This window comes from Annulohypoxylon maeteangense, assembly GCF_022496945.1.
Source record: "Annulohypoxylon maeteangense strain CBS 123835 unplaced genomic scaffold GGS22scaffold_19, whole genome shotgun sequence".
NCBI lineage: Eukaryota > Fungi > Ascomycota > Sordariomycetes > Xylariales > Hypoxylaceae > Annulohypoxylon > Annulohypoxylon maeteangense.
This window is the reverse complement of record NW_025953266.1, coordinates 530,673-553,530: the sequence shown is the minus strand read 5'-3', so window position 1 is coordinate 553,530 and position 22,858 is coordinate 530,673. Positions and strand designations below refer to the sequence as shown.

The 22,858-nt window shown below is 48.3% G+C and overlaps 11 protein-coding genes across 11 annotated transcripts; 5 read left to right on the top strand and 6 right to left on the bottom strand.

Annotated features, from left to right (window-relative positions):
* Positions 1-184: 184 nt before the first annotated feature.
* On the bottom strand, positions 185-2,063 carry GGS22DRAFT_172473 (uncharacterized protein). The gene is made up of 4 exons (XM_047962767.1): positions 1,945-2,063; positions 1,415-1,892; positions 1,268-1,353; positions 185-1,198 (listed from the first exon to the last, which is right to left on the bottom strand). Exons 1-4 carry the CDS (start codon positions 1,974-1,976, stop codon positions 310-312), a joined length of 1,485 nt encoding a protein of 494 aa, XP_047815400.1. The 5' UTR covers positions 1,977-2,063; the 3' UTR covers positions 185-309.
* Positions 2,064-3,394: 1,331 nt separating this feature from the next.
* Positions 3,395-5,018, top strand: GGS22DRAFT_172472 (UV radiation resistance protein and autophagy-related subunit 14-domain-containing protein; the record flags this gene model as incomplete). Its single annotated transcript, XM_047962766.1, has 1 exon — positions 3,395-5,018. A coding segment is annotated over exon 1 (1,524 nt), but the record flags the coding sequence as incomplete, so codon positions are not given.
* On the top strand, positions 4,955-5,554 carry GGS22DRAFT_172471 (uncharacterized protein). The gene has a single exon (XM_047962765.1). It carries the CDS (start codon positions 5,141-5,143, stop codon positions 5,390-5,392), a length of 252 nt encoding a protein of 83 aa, XP_047815398.1. The 5' UTR covers positions 4,955-5,140; the 3' UTR covers positions 5,393-5,554.
* A 144-nt stretch (positions 5,555-5,698) lies between these two features.
* On the bottom strand, positions 5,699-10,208 carry GGS22DRAFT_196482 (uncharacterized protein). The gene has a single exon (XM_047965832.1). The coding sequence runs from the start codon at positions 10,077-10,079 to the stop codon at positions 6,084-6,086; it is 3,996 nt and encodes a 1,331-aa protein (XP_047815397.1). The 5' UTR covers positions 10,080-10,208; the 3' UTR covers positions 5,699-6,083.
* Positions 10,209-10,483: 275 nt separating this feature from the next.
* Positions 10,484-12,314, top strand: GGS22DRAFT_59578 (aldolase). The gene has a single exon (XM_047967498.1). It carries the CDS (start codon positions 11,210-11,212, stop codon positions 12,152-12,154), a length of 945 nt encoding a protein of 314 aa, XP_047815396.1. The 5' UTR covers positions 10,484-11,209; the 3' UTR covers positions 12,155-12,314.
* GGS22DRAFT_59572 (NUDIX hydrolase domain-like protein) lies at positions 12,256-13,287 on the bottom strand. Its single transcript, XM_047967497.1, has 3 exons — positions 12,863-13,287; positions 12,590-12,795; positions 12,256-12,515 (listed from the first exon to the last, which is right to left on the bottom strand). The coding sequence occupies exons 1-3, from the start codon at positions 12,969-12,971 to the stop codon at positions 12,357-12,359; spliced, it is 474 nt and encodes a 157-aa protein (XP_047815395.1). The 5' UTR covers positions 12,972-13,287; the 3' UTR covers positions 12,256-12,356.
* A 297-nt stretch (positions 13,288-13,584) lies between these two features.
* Positions 13,585-14,753, bottom strand: GGS22DRAFT_192195 (uncharacterized protein; the record flags this gene model as incomplete). Its single annotated transcript, XM_047965226.1, has 2 exons — positions 13,585-14,249; positions 14,327-14,753. The coding sequence occupies 2 exons, from the start codon at positions 14,751-14,753 to the stop codon at positions 13,585-13,587; spliced, it is 1,092 nt and encodes a 363-aa protein (XP_047815394.1).
* Positions 14,754-15,388: 635 nt separating this feature from the next.
* Positions 15,389-16,011, bottom strand: GGS22DRAFT_172467 (uncharacterized protein). The gene has a single exon (XM_047962764.1). The coding sequence runs from the start codon at positions 15,969-15,971 to the stop codon at positions 15,762-15,764; it is 210 nt and encodes a 69-aa protein (XP_047815393.1). The 5' UTR covers positions 15,972-16,011; the 3' UTR covers positions 15,389-15,761.
* An 819-nt stretch (positions 16,012-16,830) lies between these two features.
* On the bottom strand, positions 16,831-19,566 carry GGS22DRAFT_196475 (uncharacterized protein). The gene has a single exon (XM_047965831.1). It carries the CDS (start codon positions 19,454-19,456, stop codon positions 17,000-17,002), a length of 2,457 nt encoding a protein of 818 aa, XP_047815392.1. The 5' UTR covers positions 19,457-19,566; the 3' UTR covers positions 16,831-16,999.
* A 273-nt stretch (positions 19,567-19,839) lies between these two features.
* GGS22DRAFT_172464 (ribosomal protein S21e) lies at positions 19,840-20,909 on the top strand. The gene is made up of 3 exons (XM_047962763.1): positions 19,840-20,004; positions 20,072-20,323; positions 20,380-20,909. Exons 1-2 carry the CDS (start codon positions 19,973-19,975, stop codon positions 20,301-20,303), a joined length of 264 nt encoding a protein of 87 aa, XP_047815391.1. The 5' UTR covers positions 19,840-19,972; the 3' UTR covers positions 20,304-20,323; positions 20,380-20,909.
* A 455-nt stretch (positions 20,910-21,364) lies between these two features.
* On the top strand, positions 21,365-22,675 carry GGS22DRAFT_172462 (uncharacterized protein). Its single transcript, XM_047962762.1, has one exon. The coding sequence runs from the start codon at positions 21,937-21,939 to the stop codon at positions 22,381-22,383; it is 447 nt and encodes a 148-aa protein (XP_047815390.1). The 5' UTR covers positions 21,365-21,936; the 3' UTR covers positions 22,384-22,675.
* The last annotated feature ends 183 nt before the right edge of the window (positions 22,676-22,858 follow it).

The window sequence follows — 22,858 nt, the reverse complement described above, 5'->3', positions numbered from 1 at the left end:
TACACTAGAAATTCAGTTGATGTGTTAGAGTCTGAATTGAATTGTAACATTTCCGAAGAAAATCGAAATAAGATAAGTTGTATCAATAGTCATTGTTAAGCTATTGCTGAAGGGTAAGCCCTGAATAGCACCAAATTACAAGGGTTTAGTGCTTAGATACAGCGTGTACAGTGTAAATTCTACTAGCCGCACTCTACCTCCTTTCTAAATTTAACGCCGTTTAGTCTACAGTAACGAATTGCAAATAGTGTATACCCTGTCTTCCTTGTGCCAAATTTACCCTCTATCTCAAAGAGTCATTGTCAGACATTATTCGACCCACGACCCCGGAATATGCAGCGGCGGATTCTCGATCAAGTCCCAAAAGTCACCCGCGAGTTCGTCGGTAGGTTCGGCCCAATACAACTCCCAATCTTCTGGCTCTGGACCAAACTTGAACCCTATTAGATAAAACAACAGCCTAGATTGTAGTACGTTTGACGGGTTCTGTTCGACTATGAAATGATGGTCGTTGTCAATGAACATGTCGTGTTCGCGGTGACCATACGTATTCAGATCGATGCCGGCAAGTTTCAGCGCTTTAAGCCAAAGATTTAAGGGCCCGTTAAGTTCGATCCGTCGACTGTTCGAATCAGAAGCATAATAACTAACAGAGCTAGCGATCATGACCATTAACGGAGTATCTTTCGTTGACCGCAGCCACTGAGGACGAGGTTGAGACGAGTAGGTTATGTGGAGATCTGGAGCAAGCTTGATTAGGTCGACTGTAAACTCGAAAACGTCTGGCGTGCTCGCAATATTGTAGGGCGGGTATAGGCGATGTGCAGCTGATAGTATTATTAGATTAGGCGTAAAGTAACGAATGGCTTGGGGGTTGGAACTCCATTCTGGTTCAAGAATCAGTTTAATTACTTCAGGACGGCACCCTTGGTAGGCCAGACCCAGAGTTGCTGCGCGGATCCGTGATTCGAGTGAGGTATTTCTATGTGATGGGCATTGATGTGGAAGGAGTGCTTTGTATAGTCCTAGGTGACAGGTTCCGTAGTGACAGGTACATTCCGTATGCAATACGTTCGTCTTCCTATCGACTTCTGGGAAAAATAAAAATAGCTGACCGGATTCCTTATCCGACAGTACAAAATCGGTATACTCTTTACTATTATCAGAAGTAGGAGTAAGTGTATGATCTGCTGGGTAACTGCAAATGTGATAGATAGGTATGTTAGAAATGGTGTCTAGTCGAAGGATATGCACTCTTGGCACTTACGATTCAATATGACCACCCTCCCAGGGACTCAACCCAATGTCCACAAGATATCTAACGACTTTGAAATTGCCAAAAATATGAGCACTCTAGAACAAACATTGTACATATTAGTAATTTACACGTGGTAGATTTGAACTGTTTTCTCACATGAAGTAGTGTGGTCCCGTGTTCGTCCCGATCGTATGGAGATGCCAATCCCGCATCAAAGAGTTTTTGCATGTCTTTCGGGCTTCCATACATCGCCAAATATACTATTCTACTTTCGCGAGGTACAACAGAATAGGAGCGTAGGTTGAACTGCCAATTTCCGTTCGCTTTGATACTGTGAAGTTCCCATGATCGCAATGAAAGCCACGTCGGAGCTTGGAATAGAATAATATGGTCTGAGGCAGAAGAATCTACGAGGATTCTTCCGAAAATTCCTGGCTTGGCAGAATATTTAAAGCTCCGCCGACGAGATTTGGTAGTTGTGCCCGTTTCTTCTGAACGTTTTTGGGGTTGTGTCGTGATCGTCCGCCCCTCAGTCTCAGGCACAGGATTTGACAAGGTTTGCGTTAGATGCCCTCTAAGTGTGAGAGCGGCAAACCTTTCGACGATTATGTTGGGCTGCATCCGTGTGAGGGCACTGAAGAACGGTTAGATTCACCCAATTGAAGACCCTTCGGAATATTACTTACACGAGATAGGACTGCTGGGCCAAAGTTAACATTCTGATTGAGTTCTCGAGGCGCTTTTCTAGCCTCTCGAGAGAATCCTTTTTCAGCAGGACTTTAAATGCTGCTATCTTCTTGCGACCCTTCCTGGCCTTATTGATCTGAATATTCAACTCGTCGGTCATCTTGGTTAAGCCATTTAAAGCCTTACGACAATAAAGGGCGATTGGCTTAGAAGCCAAGCCATCCCAGACAGTTGATGGAAGACCGCCTTGGCTGAAATTGTTTTCAACTTCCCATAAAACTGGGGATAGGCAGTCAATCTGCTCCATTAAGTCGGCAATGTCGTCGGGAACATTTTTCACCTCGTTCCAGAGCTGCTTGAGCTTGAATACGATGTGACTAACTTGGACGCTAATCTGTGCAATGGCGATACCACCGGATGCAATCCCAAGAGCCTCGGCCATTACCTATTGTCACCAGGGGTTTAAGCGCGTCGTTTGAAATAAAATTATAAAATTAGAGAATGGATGAGGGAGAAAGGGGATGCCAGGACCTTGTCTGGCTATTTTAAGTGGCTGAGCTGTAACCTTCCTATCATCCACGCCGTAAAATGCAACCATACATGTCGTTGATCATATGCTGGCATGTATTGTTCACCGGAGACAAGCCATCTTCTAATGGCAGCGACGTAGTCTATCGTCATCTGAATCTACCCAATATAGATGTCAAATATTTCGGGCTCTTACAAGGCATGTTCGTATTTTCTGGTCTCTTCAATATTTACGAAATTGGCGGAGAAGTAGCTTTATAGCGAGGGGAAGACAGGTCGGACGCGAGCTCAACCGGGGAGCCCACGGGTGCGGCCAGTTCATCGAAATGTATGCCATTGAGTAAAATTTGCCAGAAGACTTTAGAAAACTTTCGGAATAAGTTATATTCAACTCCGTAGCTTAGCACGTCTCATGCTGCTAGGGAGGATCAGCAATAACTTCTTTGACTACGCTCTAGATGTCAAAGTACTGCGGCGATAACCCGTAGTTTGGGACAGCCGAGGACCATGAGAAAATACTCGATTTAGGTCGACAGGGTTTTTGTGTCCTAGGTTTACTTCATCAGGCTGCGTGAAGTTGTATTGGTAATCCCCGGCTGCCGCAAGCTGCTAACCTAGGAGATACGTCGCAATTAAGAAATTGCTTCGAAATCTAGACATGTCGACAACGGTTGCCCCCAATTTTGGAAGTAAAGAAACACCGCTTGAAACGTTGAAGTTTAACGAAAATAGATTAATTTATGTGATGTAGGTTCGTACGTTGGATACTACGTACCTACATATGCAGGTATTTGGTAGTACAAGATATTACTAACCTCATTTCGGTACGTACCTGGTTAGTTATGTCGTACAAGAGTACCCACAATAATCATCTACCTTAGCTCGATAGTTCGGCGGCGCCAATTCGTCATCGCCAAATAACCAACTTCCGACCTTCATCTATCCACTCATGACCTTTCCCCGTGCGCTGGCTGCCCACGCAGCAGCACAAACACTACAATTATCCCAGTCGTCATAATGCTGCCACAGAATAGACGTCTCAGGCATCTCCAAGGAATCTACCTTCGAAACCTGAGCTTTACCCGACCCCACGGCAGAGCTGCCGACGATCTCGAGGCCGACCTCCCTTCTACCAAATCCCAAGCTCTGCACGATGACCTATCGCCGCCACATCTGCTTCACCATGCCCATTCCTCAGAGAGCTTATTGCACACGACGAAAACAAATGCATCCCGCCGTAGCACCACCACCTTGGCTGGAGCGAACCCTATCACGCGCCAAAAGCAGCTAGAGTACACCGTCGAAGGTAGAGCCGCCGACGTGTTCTTCTCGCTGCATTGCGAGGGAACGAAAGAAGATCCGGTATATATCAGCGAAGTGGGCGAGCGAGCTATCAACTTCAACTTCCGCTTCTTTGATCTATCTCAAGCTGGTCCATCAATCACGAGAAAGTCCCAGTTTACAATCAAGATATGGGCTAAGAGACAGTTCTCCTGGAGCTTGTTACTGACTGAACATGTCGATCTTCGATCTTTGAATTATCTCGGGAGTTTACGAAGCTATCAACTCCCTCCGAATTGTCTCGTATTTCACCTTATCGATGGCATTTACTCTTTCGAACTATCAAGCAAACGACCCGAACCTAAACAATCACCGACCTTACCGACCTCCTCTTACAACGCGCTGATGAAGCTCTCGAACCTGGATAACTCCATCCAAGATGCTTTAGCTACCAGAGAAACCTTAACGGCCCAGATAAACTCGATCCTCGAACGCACACCCCCCGATACCGTCCCACAAGCCCAAGAATCCGCCACTCTGGCCTCGAAATACGTCACCGCCCAGACCCGCGCCCTCCGCGCCGCCCAAACCCGGCGCGCGGACCTCCAAGCCTCGATCGCGGCCCGCCGCACCGCCATCCAAGAGGGCCGAACCGCACAGACCAAAGCCGCCGAAGACGTCAAGCATGCGCAGTCGATGCTCCCGGCCTCACGGGCTCTACTAACGTCCACACGGGACACGATCCACGGCCAGCGGCGTCGCATATGCGAGGACTTAGCACACATCTTCCCGATTGCGCCTAGCCCGTCCGGCGCCGCGCTCTCGTTCCACATCTGCGGCGTCCCGCTCCCCAATACGGACTACGACCCCACCTCCTCGTCATCAACCGAGGACTCGCTATCCGCCGCGCTCGGCCACGTCGCGCAGCTCACCTACGCGCTGCAGTTCTACCTTTCCGTCCCGCTGCCGTACCCCGTCTCCCCGTTCGGCTCGCGCAGCAGCATCCGCGACGACATCTCCCTACTCCCTGACTCGCAGCGCGAGTTCCCCCTTTTCCTAAGAGGCGGCGCGACGTCCCAGTATCGCTTCGATTACGCCTGGTTCCTACTGAATAAGGATATCGAAGCCCTCTGCGTGTCGGCGGGCTTGAAGGTCGTGGATATTAGACACACTCTCCCGAACCTGAAGTACCTACTCTACGTCTGCAGCGCGGGGCGCGACGAGGTCCCCGAGCGGAAGAGGGGTGGGGTTAGGGGCTTGTGGGCGGGACGGTTGAAGGGGCGGGGTGTGGCGGATGATGGCGCGAGTATAAGTACGGCGGGGAGTCGGAGTCGGCCGGGGAGCGCGGATAGTGAGGCCCAGGGGGGTAGGCAGAGGGATGCGTTGATGGGGAAGGTTGCTGGGGCTGGGGGTTTGCTTAGTCCTGGAGTCAGTTTTGGCCCTGGGGTTGGTCGTAGTGCGAGTAAAGAGCGGAGAAGCGGAAGTCGGACTAGGGAAAATGGGAACGGGAACGGTGTTGTTGATGGCTCGTCGGGGTTGCTGGGTGCGGCGGATATAGGACTCCCGTTTGATGAGGGCGATACGAAACTTACGTTACGCACGAAGGGGTTGAGGGAGAATGTTGGTGCGCATGCTTAAAGTGGAGGTGAGATGGTGAGGTGAGGATATTTGGAGATATGTGGTGTGTAGTAAGTACATAGGAAGTAAGTCGAATGAGATACCCCTTAGACAGGAGAGGAGAAGAGGAGGATACGAAGGTAGTTAGATGAGGATGATAATTGAAATTATTGAATGTTTTAATCTGTATGTGTATGTATCATGTGCGGCTAGACATGCTGCTGTAGCTCTTCATTCTGCTACGGGTAGCTTAGCTATACGAACACATATTAAATGTATGATGTTATACGTAGGTATTCACCGACGACAGCAATGAAAACACCGAGATCCATAGGTAAATGTCCATTTATTAATCCTCGCTAAGCTCATCCGACCTACATACATACACACTTACACATCCGCTTCCTTCTTTCTACCTAGTATTAATCATACAACATTAAAGCCACCTCCCCCTATCCAGACGACAAGACGAGCTCGTACTCGCAGCCATCTGATATCCATCCCCTGGGTATAAAACCAACAGCAACACACAAACCACAGTTCCCCATGCAACCTAGGTAATGCTAATAACGTAGCGTGATATAATAATGCAATGTAATGCCGCCGTAACAATGCAGACTCCGAATCCCCAACCCTGGATAGATAATACCTCGCCCAATCACTCGCTCACCTACTCTCAACCCCTATATACGCACCCTCCCCCTCCCAGACATCACCGCCTCTCCCCACCCCCAGGCGCCCCAGCAAACTTAACACTCTTCCTCCTCTCCGTCCCGCTTCCCACAACCACACCCGCAGCCGCGCGTCCGGGACTCGAGCTAAGAATACTCGAAAGCAAGCCACCCCCGCCATTACTCCCGCCACTCCCCGCACCCCCAATATCCGGCGCAGAAAGCGTTTCCCTAACACTTTCCACAGCCTTACTCTGCGGAACCTCAATCGCGTCGCCGCGAATCGCAGTCACAGGCGTCGCAGAAGTTGAAGTCGTAGTAGCCACACTCCCATTCCTCTCCTTCCCCGCACCAACCCCGCGTTTAAGCCCCGACGCAGCACTAGCCACGCTCCCACGAGTCTGTTCGCGTACAACGCGGTTAAGTTCCTCTGTTCGCGCGGTGCTGCTCTCGTTGCGCCATTTACCGGGGAGACAAGCGTGGCCGCAGCCGTCGAAGGGACAGCAGCCGTCGCTTTCGGTTTCGGGGAAGGGGGCGTCGATTGGGAAGATAGGAGAGATGGGGGCGGTGTTTGGGGTTAACGGGATAGGCGCGTGCCAGTCTTGTAGACAGTTGGCGTGGCCGCCGTGGGAGCAGCCGGGACAGTACCACCATGATGAGAGGATTGGTTCGTCGGGTGCTGGTGCTGCTCCGAGGCCTTCTCGGATTGGGACTGCGTCTGCGGTTGCGTCCCGATGTCCGCATACGGCGCATGGAGCCATGACGGCGCGGCAGCGCTCGCATTTCCAGATGCCGGGGCCGTCGACCTTTGATCTGTCGATTTCGCGCGGTTTATGGCACTGCGAACATGAGAAGGCGGCTGAAACTCTGCTCTGTGCTGGCGCGAATACCGCCGTGTAATTGTCGCCCCAGAGGTCGAGGCCGTCTGGCCAGCCGCGGACGCATAGGTTACGTAATAGGGCTGCTTCGACGAATAGCTTCATACCCATGAGCCGGCTGTGGTGTTGGCGGAGGATGGCAGCCGCTTGGTAGCAGTCGATTACATCGTCTGGAACAAGGGGTTTGAGGAGAAGAATTATGGCGGACGCGTTGAGAGCGGAATGTTTAGACTCGAAGGACAGAGCACGTGAGAGGACATCGTAGGGGTTTATGGGTGGGATAGGAATTCTTGCGTTATCCTTGCTTGTTAGCGGATGTGGATAGGGAGGGTCCTCTTCCCAGGGGAGAAAATCAGTCTCTGTAATATCTGGTGAAAGGTGATCTTCGGGTTGGTCTGTGATAGACTGTTCCTGGGGTGTTTTTGGATGTAGGTCTAGTTCTGGAGCCGAGTATTCTAAGGAGGGGTGTTCGTCGATTTGTTCCAGTGGGTCACTGTCCATAGTATCGGTAGATGCCTGAGTTATCTTCAACTCGTCCGTTAACGTATCCGAATCCTGTCGCTCAATTCGCTGTCGGATAGGGTATCTTGGAGTATTCTCAGGGGATTCCAAAATCAGCCTACCCCTAATCCGACTCCCATATTCTGTCTCTATCTCTCCTGAATCTCTTCTGTTAAGTTCCATCCTCCTAGCTAATTGATTACCACTTCCGCTAGATGAACCGGTAAGAAGAGACGTTTGTCTACTAGTATCCGATATGGAGAATAGTTGACCATAGCTTTCTTCCGAATCCTGCCTAATTATAGGTTTTCGTCTACTCGGAGAGCCTGATTCCCGGTAGTCAATTATCGGTTCCCTCTTCCTTGGGACGTCAATCGCTTTTGGGATATTTACAACAGCTTCCAGATCGTAGAAATCATAGCCTTCTGTGCTTGATCTCTGGCTCTCTTGGCTGATCGTCGAAAGGGCGGTGGAGTTAAGTCGTTTCCGCGGACTGGAATGTTCTGGGAGTACGCCAGGTGGTAAGTTGAAGCTTCCGATCTCGAAGACTGGAGTTAGAGTCCTCCCGTTAGCATGTGGGTGATAATCGCTAGCATCTTCCTTGACCGGTCGAGCTAATGGTGTAGGCACGTTAGATTCACTATCCATCTCTTCAGCAAGTAAAGATTTCGCGTGAGTTTGTCGATTCTCAAGGGATGTCATGGAAGGTGGCTTCCTCGGCGTTTCCTCCCCATCAATTTCCAAGTATGGTACTATGACCGCTTTAGAGGACGCCGACTTGGTGTCGAGAGCGGTCCTATCGATAACTAAAGTTGGCTTGTCACGACGAACTAAGCGTTGCTCCAAATGGTATTGAGACCTTCGCATTAGGAGCAGGCCAATGGCATAAGATAATATGCGCCACGTCTGTGCGAGCCGAAATTGGCTAACGCTTTCAGAAGCTCGAGCATACTGCTCGATGATCCCGGCTATTCTTTCATTTAAAGGCTTCGCCCCTTTATTAAATGGAAGATCACGCTTGAGAATCTCTAGATAATGTCTAGATAGATAACGGTATAAATGTAATTTTGGAGCCGCGGGAATTTGACCAATGGCCATGACCTGATGTGGTCTAAAAGGACCAGTTACTTTCATTGCTTGGTCTAGAGGAATAACTTGTTCTTCTATACCAGTACCGGAGGGGGGTGTTGTACTTAAAGAATTAGCTGGTCTGGTGGTTGCTCGACGCTTGTCGGCTGGACGACGTCTCGTACCAAGGAAACTCCCGATCACGTCTTCTTCCGAGTCGCTACGACTAATACTGAGCATCTGGCCAGTAGGACTGGAACTATACGACGAAGTAGATAGCCCTTGACGTGCCAGGGTCGTTGGACGCGGTCGCGGCACATGTATCCTTTCTTCAAGGAACATAAGCGCTTCTCCACGAGCAGAGAAAGCCACATTCGAAAGTGGCTGGCGGTCTATAACCTTAGGGGCAAATGCGACGTCGCACTGGGCAAACCCATCAGGGCCGGCGGTCCACAGCAAGTCCTGATCATGCCAGAGTAGAGTATTTGGTGAATTCTCAAATATGTCTATCTCCTTGTATGGCATTGTCGGTCGTGCTAGGTCCCAAACATGTACTGACGTGATACCGTTTTTTTTCAAGTGCACACCTTCGTCGTATGTGACGGCGACTTGGGCAGCTCGACGTCCCTGGGCGGTGGCAGACCAGAGGCCGGGTCGCCACGCGACAGTTGTTACAGGAGCCGGGGCATTGATTGTATACTTTGGCTTCTGCCTCTTCTCGGCATTCTTAGACAAGTCCCAGACGTAGCATTTGCTGTCTAATCCAGCACTGATCAAGTGATCGCCATCAGCATGCCACGAAATCGAGGATGCTCCTTTCTGAGTATCATGGGCATTGATCTTTAAAAGGGGGGCGGCGGACTTCCGGATATCCCATTTTAATACAACACCTGAATCTGTAGCACAAGCAAAGACCATGCCGTCCTTGGGCGACCATTTCACGTCACTGATTCCATCGGCGTTGCAGCGGAAAGCTTGGAAGGTCCGGAATGTTGGACCAGTTCGTCCTGGTATTGGAGCTTTCACATCGAAACAGCGCACGGTCCCATCCTGACCTCCTGATAGTAACCATGTTCCCCTGTGAGGGTTGAAATCGAGGGTGTTGACCTGTCGCGAATCTTCCCTAGTTTGAATAAATTCAAGTCCAGCCCCTAACCCTAAGCGACTTATATCGTACATGAAGATCTTTCCGTTGGCGCATGCGGTGAAGGCGGTGAGGTCATTGCCATGGTTTGAAGCTAGCTTGACGTCTTTAATCGATAATTGGTCTGATGCCACACTGGCGGCGTTGGTCTTATTCGCGAACTGGGCGGTAATGACTGAACGTATATCGATTCCATCCTTTATGCGCAACCCGTCGAAATGAATAGTCTTGAGGATGTGACGACCACCTAGAATAGCAGTCTGACCGTCAGCAGACCTATCGAGACAAGCGATGGGTACGACGGAGGGATATAGCGCATCTTGGGAGGCACTAGGTCGGTAGGATTGGGTGACTGGAGAACTGGTGACGCCGAGATTTCCATCGTTCGGGGCGTCGACATTCTGTCGGCCAAGTAGCCTCCTCATAATCTTATGTTGGTTATACATGTCGTCGATGGCGCCGCTTGGCCACTGCAGCTCTCGAAGTCAGTAGCTTCATGATTCTCGCAAAGAGAAATCCATGACAATTCAAATCAACCCATAGGTGAATTTCGCGTCGCTTCTCCTAGTAAACTCTACTGCGACACATATAAGAAAGAATCATTGACGCGATGCGGAGATAGAGGTAGAGACTGAGGATGTGAGATGTACATTGTACAGCGTTCGAAGAGATGCGAACATTGAGCGAATGACTCGCGCCTGCATATGGGGTTGATCTGGTATGCAAGAAATGTGCACAAGCATAAGTGGGGCTTGATTGTTATGCTTGTCGGGTGCCGATTATTATCCGAGCCGGATTACCTCATCAAGCTGAGTTTAAGGTTTTCCATTTTCCAGCTTTCTAAACTTATTTTTACCATCAATTAGCCAACGTCATCAAGCTTTTGGAATGAAGCAGTAAAGCCGTACCTTATGGCAGGATCATCGATAATAGCATCCGAGCAATATCTTCTAGTCCTTCTAGACATACCTGGATGAATTTCCTTGCGTCGTTCATATCATGATCGAATAGTCTGATCCAGTTCTGAGATCACCGAGCTAAGTACCTAGAACTAGTGCTAGGTGGCTAATTCAACAAGTATCAATGCCAATATTACTAGGTCAATATCTTTGGCAGAGTATAGGAAAGCAACAGATTATTCAAAGGTTGTGAAAGCCAGAAACATCAAAGTCGAGTGATTTATGTGAACCGAAACTCTTTCTATCTGTTGTTTTCATCGTGTCACTTCTTGGATGGCCAGACCAAGTCCACCAGGATTTAGGGAATACGACTACTATAGGCGCGCAAGCATTATCGTCGCGGGTTACAGTGGGAACTTGGAGTCATTATTCCTATTGGTTTCCTCATACCTCATGCCGAGAGCGGAACGCCAAGGTCAACATACCTCCATCGGCTTTAATATACCGAAACTACCCAATCCATGACCCCACGCGGTATATCGTGGGGCTACCCGATTTCTTATGTATATTCTAGATGCCACCAACCCCATTCGTCTAACTACACATATTGGACCTAGAGGAAGAATTAGAGGTTATTAAACAAGAGACGGGATATACTACCTAGAACATAGATCATTATGTCGTTTCCTAAGGTCCCTCCGAGTGGCGTCTGGGCTCCGGCCGTCACCTTTTTTAACCCTGAGACTGACAGCTTAGACGTCGAGTCTCAGGCAACATACTACTCCTATCTCTCAAAGTCCGGCCTTGCTGGGCTTGTCATCTTAGGAACCAATGCCGAAACATTTCTTCTAACTCGCGAAGAGCGGAAGACACTACTCGAAACTGCCCGTAAAGCAGTTGGGCCGGAATTCCCAATCATGGCAGGTACCGGCGGTCATTCTACACGCCAGGTCCTGGAGTTCATCACCGATGCTGCTGAGGCCGGCGCTAATTACGTTTTGGTTCTGCCCCCAGGTTATTTCGGTAAAGCCACAACTCCAGCCGTCATCGACAAATTTTACGCCGACATTGCTACCAAGAGCCCCCTTCCTGTGGTACTGTACAACTTCCCGGGCGTTTGCAACGGTGTCGATTTAGACTCTGCGACTATTTCGAAACTTGCAAACACATACAGCAACATCGTAGGTGTCAAACTGACCTGTGGTTCTGTGGCCAAGATCACGCGCCTTGCTGCAGAATTGCCATCGGAGCGTTTCGCAACCTTCGGAGGACAGTCCGACTTCTTAATCGGCGGTCTCAGCGTCGGCTCGGCGGGATGTATCGCCGCATTCGGGAATGTCTTCCCCAAGACCATCTCACACATTTACAAGCTATATAAAGAAGGGAAATACCAAGAGGCCTTAACACTGCATCAAAAGGCTGCCTTGGCGGAGCAACCGTGCAAGGCCGGTATTGCTGCAACGAAATACGCGGCAGCAATCCACACAGCAAAGGCGGCGGGTATCGAGGGTGCGGTTGAGAAGTTGAAACCGAGGCGACCATACATAGAGCCGACAGACGCGGCCAAGCAGAATATTGCAGCTCAGATGGCCGAGCTGGCGGAAATTGAGAGTAGATTATAATCAGAATACGTGTACTACTCATTGTCTTCCAATAGAACTCACAGATACTCGGCGCGTACCCAACACCCAGACACAGTAAAATGCAGGAAATAAGATACTTGGAAGGATGCAAAAAGTGTTTAGGTACCTATGCAAATGCCTTTAATTAACCATGGATAATTATCTATCCACATCGCCCCATCCATTAAATGTCAGGGGATAGCTATATATGTGGATTCTCCTTCACCAGATCTCTGATAGGCAAGAAACACTTATTCTGCGCCCATTCCGGCGTAACCTCATCATCATGATGCTCGCACCACTGGCGTATCTGGTTCCAACCTATCCAATTCCAACTCTCGCATTTCTCCGGCTCCAAGACCTGTTTTTGTTAGACCACCAACCCATGAAACAATTGTACTGCAGGCTCATTCGATTAGAAGGGGATAAACGTACCTCTGGCTGATCATTCTCGTTCACCCTTCGACACGTGACGAATACCGTGATGTAATGCTTCGTCTCTTGGTCAAACACGTCGTTCGTCACCGCGAATACCTTTTCCGCAATAACTTTCAACCCCGTCTCCTCGAGCGTCTCCCGCTCCGCACATGCGAAGAATGATTCGCCCATCTCTAGGTGGCCGCCGGGGAATTGCCATGTTCCTATTTCATCATTGTTAATATGAACAAGCAATGATGTGTCAGGTTTACGAAGGAAGGAGGTACGTACCGGCGCCGTGGCTACCCTTCCGCTTCCCGAAGACGAACTTCCCCTCCGAGTTGCGGATTAACACCGCTACGCCGACTCGCACGTGATACGGATGTGAATTTGTTGCCATGGTTGTAAGATCCCGGGAATGAATCGGGTTGCTGACGGCTTGGCTTTATTGTTACCTAAGTCGATGGTGAGTGCTCCGACAAACGGATCGGGCGAATTGAGGGGGTCGGGCGCGCGGTTACGGGCGGTACAGTATGGATTGATATCGGATACGGTGCAGACAATAGGGACGGGAAGTTGAAGTTCAAGGTCACTATCACGAAAAAAAAACCCGCGGTAATATCTGATAATCTCAAGATTAATCGTCTCAAATCGGGTTCTCAGCTTCTATATTTATTTGGAAATTTGGAGGGCTGAGCCTGTGTTCTTTCAACTGGAGTATGATTTTGAAGTGGCGCAGTCTGTGGTCATTGAAGCGTGCCTCTGCAATCATCCGTATTGGGGCTTATGATACATTTTCTACTTCATAGCTCGTCGTTAGGCATAATCGCAGTCATAAGTGGCACTGGTAGTAGAAAAAGTGCGGATTTCCACGTCTTGGGGGTATCTATGTGTATCCTAGTATGTATTTTCGTGTCAGAGGTTGCATGGTGATCGGAATATCCAATCATGACCCGTGATACTACAACGTCAAAAAGCCTGAATGGTCGCGATGATGACTCGGTGAGGTGAACTTATAATTTCGCCTCCTTAGCTCCATTACCCGGTTGCCTCTCTTCCGCGAGCACTTCTTCCCTATTTCTAACCTCGACATCTCGCGCTACGTGCTTTGCAAATTTAACTAACACCACCCTCTCCCAGTCACCGCCCCGGTCAGTCCCTGTCAATTCAGGACCAGGCTTATCGAGTCCTAATATGGCTCTTTTGTCACTTTTCCGCACACCCAACATGTTAGGGCTAATCACTTTGTCTGCCCAAGGAATCTGAGCAGTGTGATGTTTCACGGCCTTCGGCTCGCTAGCCGTGGGTACCGTTGCAAGAAAACTTCCTAGCTTCTCCCTTTGAGAATGATAGTAATCAGTCAATTCAGAAGAGCTTAGCGATCCCAGAGTCGGTTTGTTTAGGAACTGCGAAAGTAGATGTAGTAGGAAGTATTGGGGTGGGAATAGGACAATCTCGCCCTTCCGCTGCTTTTCTAACCACGTACTTGCGTAGTCGAAACGAGCAGCAGTAATCTCAGCGCCGCCGTCAGCCGTCGGAATCATAGCCTCGGATTGCGCCGCCGATACGGCCGGATCGTCGCTGATAGATAGAGGGAGCATGTAAAGATACATCTGAGTAGTATACCGTCGGGGTTGATTAGTCGGTGTTATCCATCTAGTGAAAGGGAGGAGATTATCTACACACTACCGTCAGTTTCCTCCATGCAGAAAAGTAGCTGTGATGGTTCCAAGGTTGTTAATGATTAATTAATACCTGTATCTGCAACTCCTCCAACACCCCTTAGCCATTCGACAAAGCGGACTTCATTCTTATAAATCGATTTACGAGCAATATCTCGCTCAGCATTAGGAAGATTTAAAGGATTCCCATTTGCATCCCCCTCACGAGCAATTAATATGCCGCTCTCTTCAAATGTCTCTCGAATCGCGCCGAGTCTATATGGGAGCGAGTCTTCGTGTCGCTTGACATCATCTGGGCCAGGAATTGTTCCATCATGGAAATTGGAAAGATTGCCACCTGGAAAGACGTGAGCTGAGGGAAATGCTGATGATGTTTGTACTCTGTGTAGTAGTAAGACTTGGTTCTCAGGAGACAGGAGAACGATGCTCGCGCTTGGTCGTGGGGCGTCGAGTTTCTTATCCTTTGTTGAACTTGACAGTGTATGTGTCCTCTTCGACATTGCGGGATTTTGATTATTACAGCTTAAAATCCGAATATTATCGAGCCTTGGTTCTTTGCACGCCTGCACCAATGTGTTTTGAACAGCTTGAATTGAGTAATATGAGATTGATTGACAACTTCCTAATAATCGAAAAATTATTCTCGGGGGAAGAAATCTTGTCTGTAGGGTTGTAATATCCCTTGTTGCCGAAATATATTTATATGATAGTGCTAATGACATATCTGTGCCTTGATCCGAACATACCTAGGTATGTTGCCATAAGAACCTTGAAGGTGAGAGGAAGGTGATAGATTCGCGTAGATGTGGATGCGAAAATGCCGAGGTCCGGCGAATGTGAACCAAAGGATCCTTGTCTATTTGCACACCCATCATGCATCTTCCCCTACATGACGTAATTAAATCTTATGTAATAGGTACTTGGTGTACATACACAACGCCACCAAGTATCTACCTCTTATCTACTTACCTAATTATGAGAAAAGCAAATGCAACAAAAACATACAAGATATAGATATTGAACTGCCTACATAAGTAGTATTGAGAAACATATCAAATAGAGAAAAACCGAATCAAAGCAGAAGATTTGATTAATATCGACTAGTTAACACACATTGACATTGTTTGAACAAAGACTCAAGGAAACAACTAAAGATAGCTAATGAATATATATAGGCGGACACAAGCACACAAAATAACTCTCAAACGGTCGACAAAGGAAACCAAAACTCAATTCATAAAAGATGGATTCACCACTAGAGTCCGTCTCAATAATGGAATCCGACTTGTTATGTTCCGAGCGTGGCTGTCGTAATCCACACGCGGAAAATAGGAAACAATGCCACCATCATCTCGACATGGCTAGCGGACAATATCATGCTTCGAAAAGCGCTGATATTTGTAAAGTTACCTCTTGCGAAGAACCAAATGCTCCTAACATGACCAAGTGTCTTAATCATCTGATGAACCAGCTTGAGGAGGCCGAGGAACGCACGCGCAAAACGGAACTCAGACTATGCTTATATAGTCAATGTAACGAGCCGCGTTTTGGAAATATAACGAAATGCAAGGCGCATATAGAGGAGCTATGCAGTGCCCCCAGTTGTTATAAACCGCATATGGTAGGTAAAAAACTGTGTTCGGATCATTTGGAAAGAGCCCGAGAAGTGCGAGCAGCTCGTAAACAAAAAGGTACATGCATATATTGCGACGAACCATCCGTCCCAGAACAAATAAGATGTGCCAAACACCGAGAGATGGCTATTCAACTTAAAGGAGAGCGAAACAAAAGTCTGCGTGAAAAAATCCCTGAGCGATGCTCTTATTCAATCTGCAAGGATTTAAGTCTCAAAAACGGAGTAATGTGCAAGCGGCACAGAGAGCAAGCACGCCGTAGGAATAATAACAGACGCGAACTAAAACATTCCAAGGGCCTCTGTCTGCATTGCGACCAGCCTACTTGTCCGCGAAGTAAAGATTTTTGCTATATGCATTGGCAAAAAACCCTTGAGCGATCGCGAAAGTGGAAGCAGCGCCGGCTCGAGCGCGAGCTTCGTATAGTAGAAGAACCTGGGGACGCTCAAGATGTTGTCCAGGGTCAAACTGCTGCAACGCGCGAATCATATAATCCAAATTTGACATATCGTCGGGATGATTTGCGTGATGCTAACATGGATATTGACAGCGACCCTGACCTGGATTTTGCGATGGAAGATGACGTTAGGTCTGTCCCCGAACCTTCGCTGCCCCCGCCCGTAAAGGCTCCGACGAAAATGAATCTCTCATTCATATGTAGCTAATCTGGCGAATGTTAGGATTCCATGTTCGCAAGAAAGCCAAGTTGTTGCCCGTAGCCTGGTTCATATACGCATGAAAGCTTAGAACGTACCTACAGATCGAAGATGCCTAGATAAGTAGAATAACTCCCGTTTTTCCTATGTTAGATTATGCATACCCAGAATCCTAGATTGAATATTAACTTTCCTTCACCTGTGATGCTTTTGGCTTCGCAGTGTATAGAAATAAACTCCATATCAAAAATTCATTGAAGACATGGCCTTGTAGAATGTCCTAAATAGGTGATTCATAGAACTCGAGTCCAGTGTTGCTTTTTATCAAGGTCAATAATTAACCCTCTAATCATAAACAACTCACTATTGACGTGGACCCAAAAGTGACCCAAATATATAATATTTAGGTAAATATTCTTCAGGGGTAAGCAGCATCTATGTATGTAATCTCCCCACTCAATACCTCTTCCGCTCCTTCCCCCTCAAATTCTGTTTCCAAAGACAAATCACACTCTTCGACTCGCACCACCTCTTGACATCGCTGGGGCTCACTTCAGCATCATACCCGACCTCGCTCAACACGCCCGCATTCAGCCAAGCCGCCAAGTCCTCCAGTACGATCGGATCGTATAGCAGCATCTTCTCGTGCCAGGATGGATTAGCGGGGTCTTTTGACCTGGGCGCCGACGTCACGGCTCGTGTGATGTGTTTGAATAGCTCGGTTTGCTGGTCCGTTGGGTCTGTTGGTGATAGTGCGAGGGACAGGTCTGCGTCTTCGGAGAGGGATAGGTCGACTGCGGGTGGGGAGGAGAAGATGCGGTCTTGGTCGGGTGAGGACGGCCTCGAGGACGAGGGTGATGCGGGGTCGTCGTCGTCGGAGTCTGCGATTTCTATTGGTTTTGGGGCGTCCTTCTTCGGACGGCCGCGAGCTTTCTTTGGTGTGGTGGGTTTTGGCGCTGGGGTCTTTGATGTTGAGGACGCTTCCGTTGTTGAAGTCTTTCTCGGACGACCGCGTCGCTTTGGCGGATTTTCTGGTTCCGGGCCTGGTTCCGGTTCTGGTTGAGTGGTCTTTTTCGTCCTCTTCTTAGGTGCTGCTGTGGTGGCTGTCGTAGATATCGATTTAGATTGAGGTATCGAAGGTCCGGAACTTTTGCTACTCCAGCACTGGTCTAGAAGCGCGATCATGGCTTGGCGCTTCTTTACCGGCTTAAACCCGTAGGATGCTATTTGCTTGGAAAGCTGCGCGTCGGTAAGGGATTCAAAATTTGGTCGTGGATTGGATACCTCAACCTCAGATGCCTCGCCTGTGGGTTGCGACTCTGTATGCTCCTGATGATCGATTTGGGGGAGCTGGGCCCTAGGGATATCTTGAGATTGAAAGGAGTTGATATTCCGCCGTAGGGCCCATTTTGTTGAATCGCTGATTTCTGGAGATTTGAGGATGTCGTTTATGTCGGTGAATTCTTCACGAAGCTGTTGCGATTGTCCTCGAAGTCGTGGGGGTGAAGGTATGTCCTCGATGAGCGCGATATCATCCATCTTCATTAGCTCGCCATCAGTATCTCTTGCACCCGCATGCCAAAGTCCTTGACTGTCAGATTCGGCGAATGGATCAGAATCGACCCTGTTTGAGGCCTGTATTGCTAATTGAAGGTTTCTAAGTGTAGTTGGCGATTCTTCTATAACCAACTGACTGGACGTCCCAAAAACGAAATCCTGGTTAGAAGATTGCTTCAGCGCAGAGCTAGGAGATAAGAGGATCGGGTTGTTTGCTGTGCCAGCTTTCTTCTTGCGTTTTGGTTTCGCGGATGTTTTTGGTTCTTTACCCTTCTCCTTCTTTTGGGACATGACGGCGGTTTGGTGCTCGACCAGAGCCTTGACAGCGCCGTCTTCGTCAAAATAGCTGAGTAAAGATTCTTTAGTTGTCGGCCCCGTGAGATCTAATCTAGGTTCAATCGGCATCATATACGGGGCAGTTGCTAGTTCGGTAATAGTCCTCGTCTTCTTTTTCGTTACAGCTACCTTAGTCGGAGACGTTTCTTTCGGACGTTGCCCAATCTCACTACTAGTGGAGACGAGCTCAATCAGTTTCCGCTTCTTCATAATGTCCGTTTTCTGTGAATTATCTGATGTAGAGGTCGACTGAGAAGTTTTGTGTCCATATTGATCTTGGAGGGATTGAAATACATCCCTCGATCCCATCCCAGGATCAATAGACGAAGGTAATTCTCGACTGTCCGATTCAGAGCCGAGGAGAATGGGGCTATCGACAGGAGGTGGTGTCCAATCACTTCGTCGCCTTAGTGCAGGCTCTAAGCAATAAGGGTCATTTGAGGTCTGATCCTTCAATTTGTGTGTTGTTGTACCATTATTCGAGTTGTCATCCGTGCAATTCGCGACAGTCTCCTTAATAGCAAAGTGCTTAGAAACAGTCTCCGATTTCTCCTTTGACTTGCCTTTGGCGGTTGACTTTGTAACTCGGCCCTTTGAGGTGGATGATTGCCTATCCTGAGAGACAGGCTTCTTGCTCCCGAATTTCTGCCACGGTTTTTCCCCCGGTGATGATTCGATTAAAATAGGTGCCTCAGTTGATATGCTAACAACTTCCGATGTGAGAACTTTCTTCTTCTGCGCTTTGCGAGGATCGGACGCTCGCGGTGGAGAGATAGTAATTTCTTCTGTTTCTATGTCAATCTCAGGGGCTTCTCGCAATTGGCTTGCAGCACTCGTAAATGTAGTTCGGGCATTGACGGGCATTGGTGCTGCGTTGTTTTCAGCCCGGAAAGGCGGCCTTTTAGAACCATTGGCAAATATTTCATCGAGAGAAGGCAACCCGGGCGAGGAGGACATGTTGCAGGGATCAAATCGAGCAGGACCTGCGGGAGATGACAGGAAGACGTCGGCTGTAGACATGACGAATCGGAGTCGCAAGGTAATTGGTATGCGCCAAGCGCAACCTAGGGTATGGTTGATCGACAGGATTGGAGATAGTTGTCACAGTACTGGATATTCGTATCAAGTCGGTAGGTTTTTACAGAATAAAATCTAGAAGTTGAATAGTCAATGACGACCCATGATGTTTATCTTTGGATAACGTAATTCGCGTCGCGCGGCTATTGGCGGTAATCGGCAGATTTATCCAACCAAGCCTAGTGCCAAGACCATGTTCTCAACGTCCGCCAGCCACGAAACGGACTCGAAAGCATGTGACTTAGTCACACGTGACAGATATCCGAGCACAAGCCCCACGCCCCACGCCCACCAAACCACATTTTTCTCTTTACTCTTTCCGAGGGGTCAAAATTTCCTAAGCCGATTTTAATTCACTTCACCTCATCCACAAAACACGTCCACCCATTTGCGGCTCTTCAACCACCACCACCATCACCACGAAGACAATCTAAACGACAAAGTCGAAAATTTGCCAAGATGGAAAACGACAAGGGAGAGATTGTGGACCTGTAAGAATTATTCTCTTTGCATCTTCTTATATCCCAAAGCTTTGCTAATCCAACTTCTCTCGCCTAGTTACGTCCCCCGCAAGTGCAGCGCCACCAACCGCATCATCAAGGCCAAGGACCACGCTTCCGTCCAGATCTCTATCGCCAAGGTAGACGAGAGCGGCCGACAAATCCAGGGCGAGAACCACGTCTATGCCCTCTGCGGATTCGTACGAGCGATGGGCGAGAGCGACGATGCCCTGAACCGTTTGGCCCAGCGCGATGGTCTTCTGAAGAGCGTCTGGAGCGCTGTCCGATAAATTCCTTAATCATCATGGTGGTGAGTCGTCTATATTCAACCTGGCTGATTCTGGTTCCTTCTCTGACGTGTGCTAGATCGGGATTGGTGTTCACGGGGAATTCATGACAGTATGGTCGGCATGGGATTGCTTTTGATACTGCATATAGCCGGTTAAAAATACCTGCAACTTCTACGTTTCGGAACAAAATACGAACGATTGATTCCCTTCCGCAACTTAAACTAGAATGTCCCAGTAATGTGCGACCGACCCGTATGCCGGCTGGCGAAGTCTTCTCGCGTCCACCTTCGAGTGATTCAATGGGCGAGGATTCTGGGGCTACCGCGATAGCCTCCGTGCCGAAGATTGATATTGGCCTTGAAAAAGCTGTGATGCTCGAGATGTTCATTATGGCACAGATACGGGTCAAACATCCTTTCGTTTCTACATTTTCGTAAATATGCTTTCCAATACAAGTGAAGTGATTCCACATCTAGAGTTCTGGCATTTCATATGACAATGTAACTGTGAACTAGTATTATTAGCCATGGAAGTTGTCGGGGAATAGCCTGAGAACCTTTATACTACCTACTTAAGGTCGTTGGTTGCGAGACGGTTCTAGCACCGAATGATATTTTGAATACTTAGTACCACTTAGTACCGATTCTACATAAAGGGGAAGAACTACTTTAATGATAAGATGGCAGGCATTAATCTAGTCTCATATCAGGTAGGTATCTACATTCTGCCGACAAGAGAGCTTCTTACTCTTAGCTGTTACTCGAGATACGACTGGTCTAGAGAATCTGAGAGAATCGTTACGCGAATACTCGAACACGATGTAATATGTGCCCATCACCGATCACACCAACTTACTAGCAGCGTAGAGCTGTAAGACTTTTCACTGGACTGGGTAGGGAGGTATAATTATAAATTTAGTGTGGATGAGGCCACTAGTTCGTGTTATATACCCAAGCTTCCCTACTAACATACAGGGCCTAGGATCGGATGAAATATATGTCGGTGAGTGGAGAGCGTGATTAAATTATGATCATTTAGCAACATGAAGCATAACATATTCCGGCAATCCGTGTGTTGAGGTTTATGTTATCGGGTTCTAACTTCTAATACTTACTATTATGAAAAGAATAAAAAACCGCATGATCGAAAATTTCATAACAGCCACATTGTTGCAAGCAGTAGGTTAACCCAAATTCATCATCGATCCGAAAAAGAATTCCTTTAAGAAATTCTATCGATACTCAATAGTTGTCATCCAAAACCGAATTCCTTAACACTACAACTACATCGCCATCCATCAGCATATCTTCTCCTACAAACAATGGAGTCATCGGTGAACGGCCTTGTGAGATATTTCCCTCGCGCGGGAATGATTTACCCCGAAGGAGACTTCCTTGGATGATAGCGAAGAGATCACCAGCTTCGCTCGGTGCTTGAGCGCAATGGCATTATCAAAAGAACCCGCGATGTATCAATCAAGCAGAACCGAGACGCAGTCGACAAAGCGATGGCCGACATGTTCACCGTCGCCCTCGAGAAGCACATCATCAAGTGCCGAGAGGGATGGGGTGGAGTGATCTCTGTGTTCACGACCCTCAGACGATATATCCCTTGAGCATCGAAGATCAAGGAGATGCCCTTCATCCATCTCTGCTGTGTCCTCTCCAGGTCTCGTCGCGATTGGCACAAGAACCCGCGTCCCCCTTCCGAAGTCAACGAGCATTGCGCTATGGCGAAGAGAATTGTCGTCTTTATGGAGGTTGTGGGCGACGATGGTTGGTGGAGGGTTGGTCGTCTGTTCTTTGCATTGCCAGAGTCCGACGAGGACGACGAGAGCGAAGAGGAGAAGGAGATGATGGTAGAGAAAGAGGAAGAGATGGTGATAGATAAGGAGGAAGAGGAGGCTATGGAGGACGATCAACCAGAGGTCACTGCAAACCCTACCATCGCTGCTCCCGCTTCTGAGGTCGGCCACTCCGATGATGGCGACATCAACATGACTGACGTTGGAGTGGCATTTGAGAAGGATTTGGCCCAGGAAGAGACGATGGATGGAGATGAGATGATGGAAATGGACTGATGGGTTATGAAAAGGGAGAGTAACTAACGCATTCCCCCTATACTTATGATACGTGTAAGGGGTGACTAGCCAGGCTATGGGAATTCATCGGAGGAAATACGATTCGGTGGAGAGAATCCCGAGTCTGTCAGTCGTCGGTCAAATGATTGAGACAGTACAGTTCAAACGGGAGGATATATCCATCGTGTAGTCGTTTGAAATTAACCCCGTTAGCTTATTCTTCTATTATTTCGAAAATTATGCTTTTTTAAGTGCTATTAGGCCCTGTAGTGGTTTGTTGTAGGTGGTGAAGTGGGCCACTGTCGTTAATTTAGGCTTCCTTAGGTCACATTTGCGGCTGAATAGGGCTGAAGATCCCCGCTACCAGGGATCTCCCTTCCCCTTTCCTGTTCCGGACTTTGATTCGATTAGCTTTACTAAGATCGATCTCGACGGCACAATGACGCAAGACATATCGAGTTTAGTAGATTAGGTA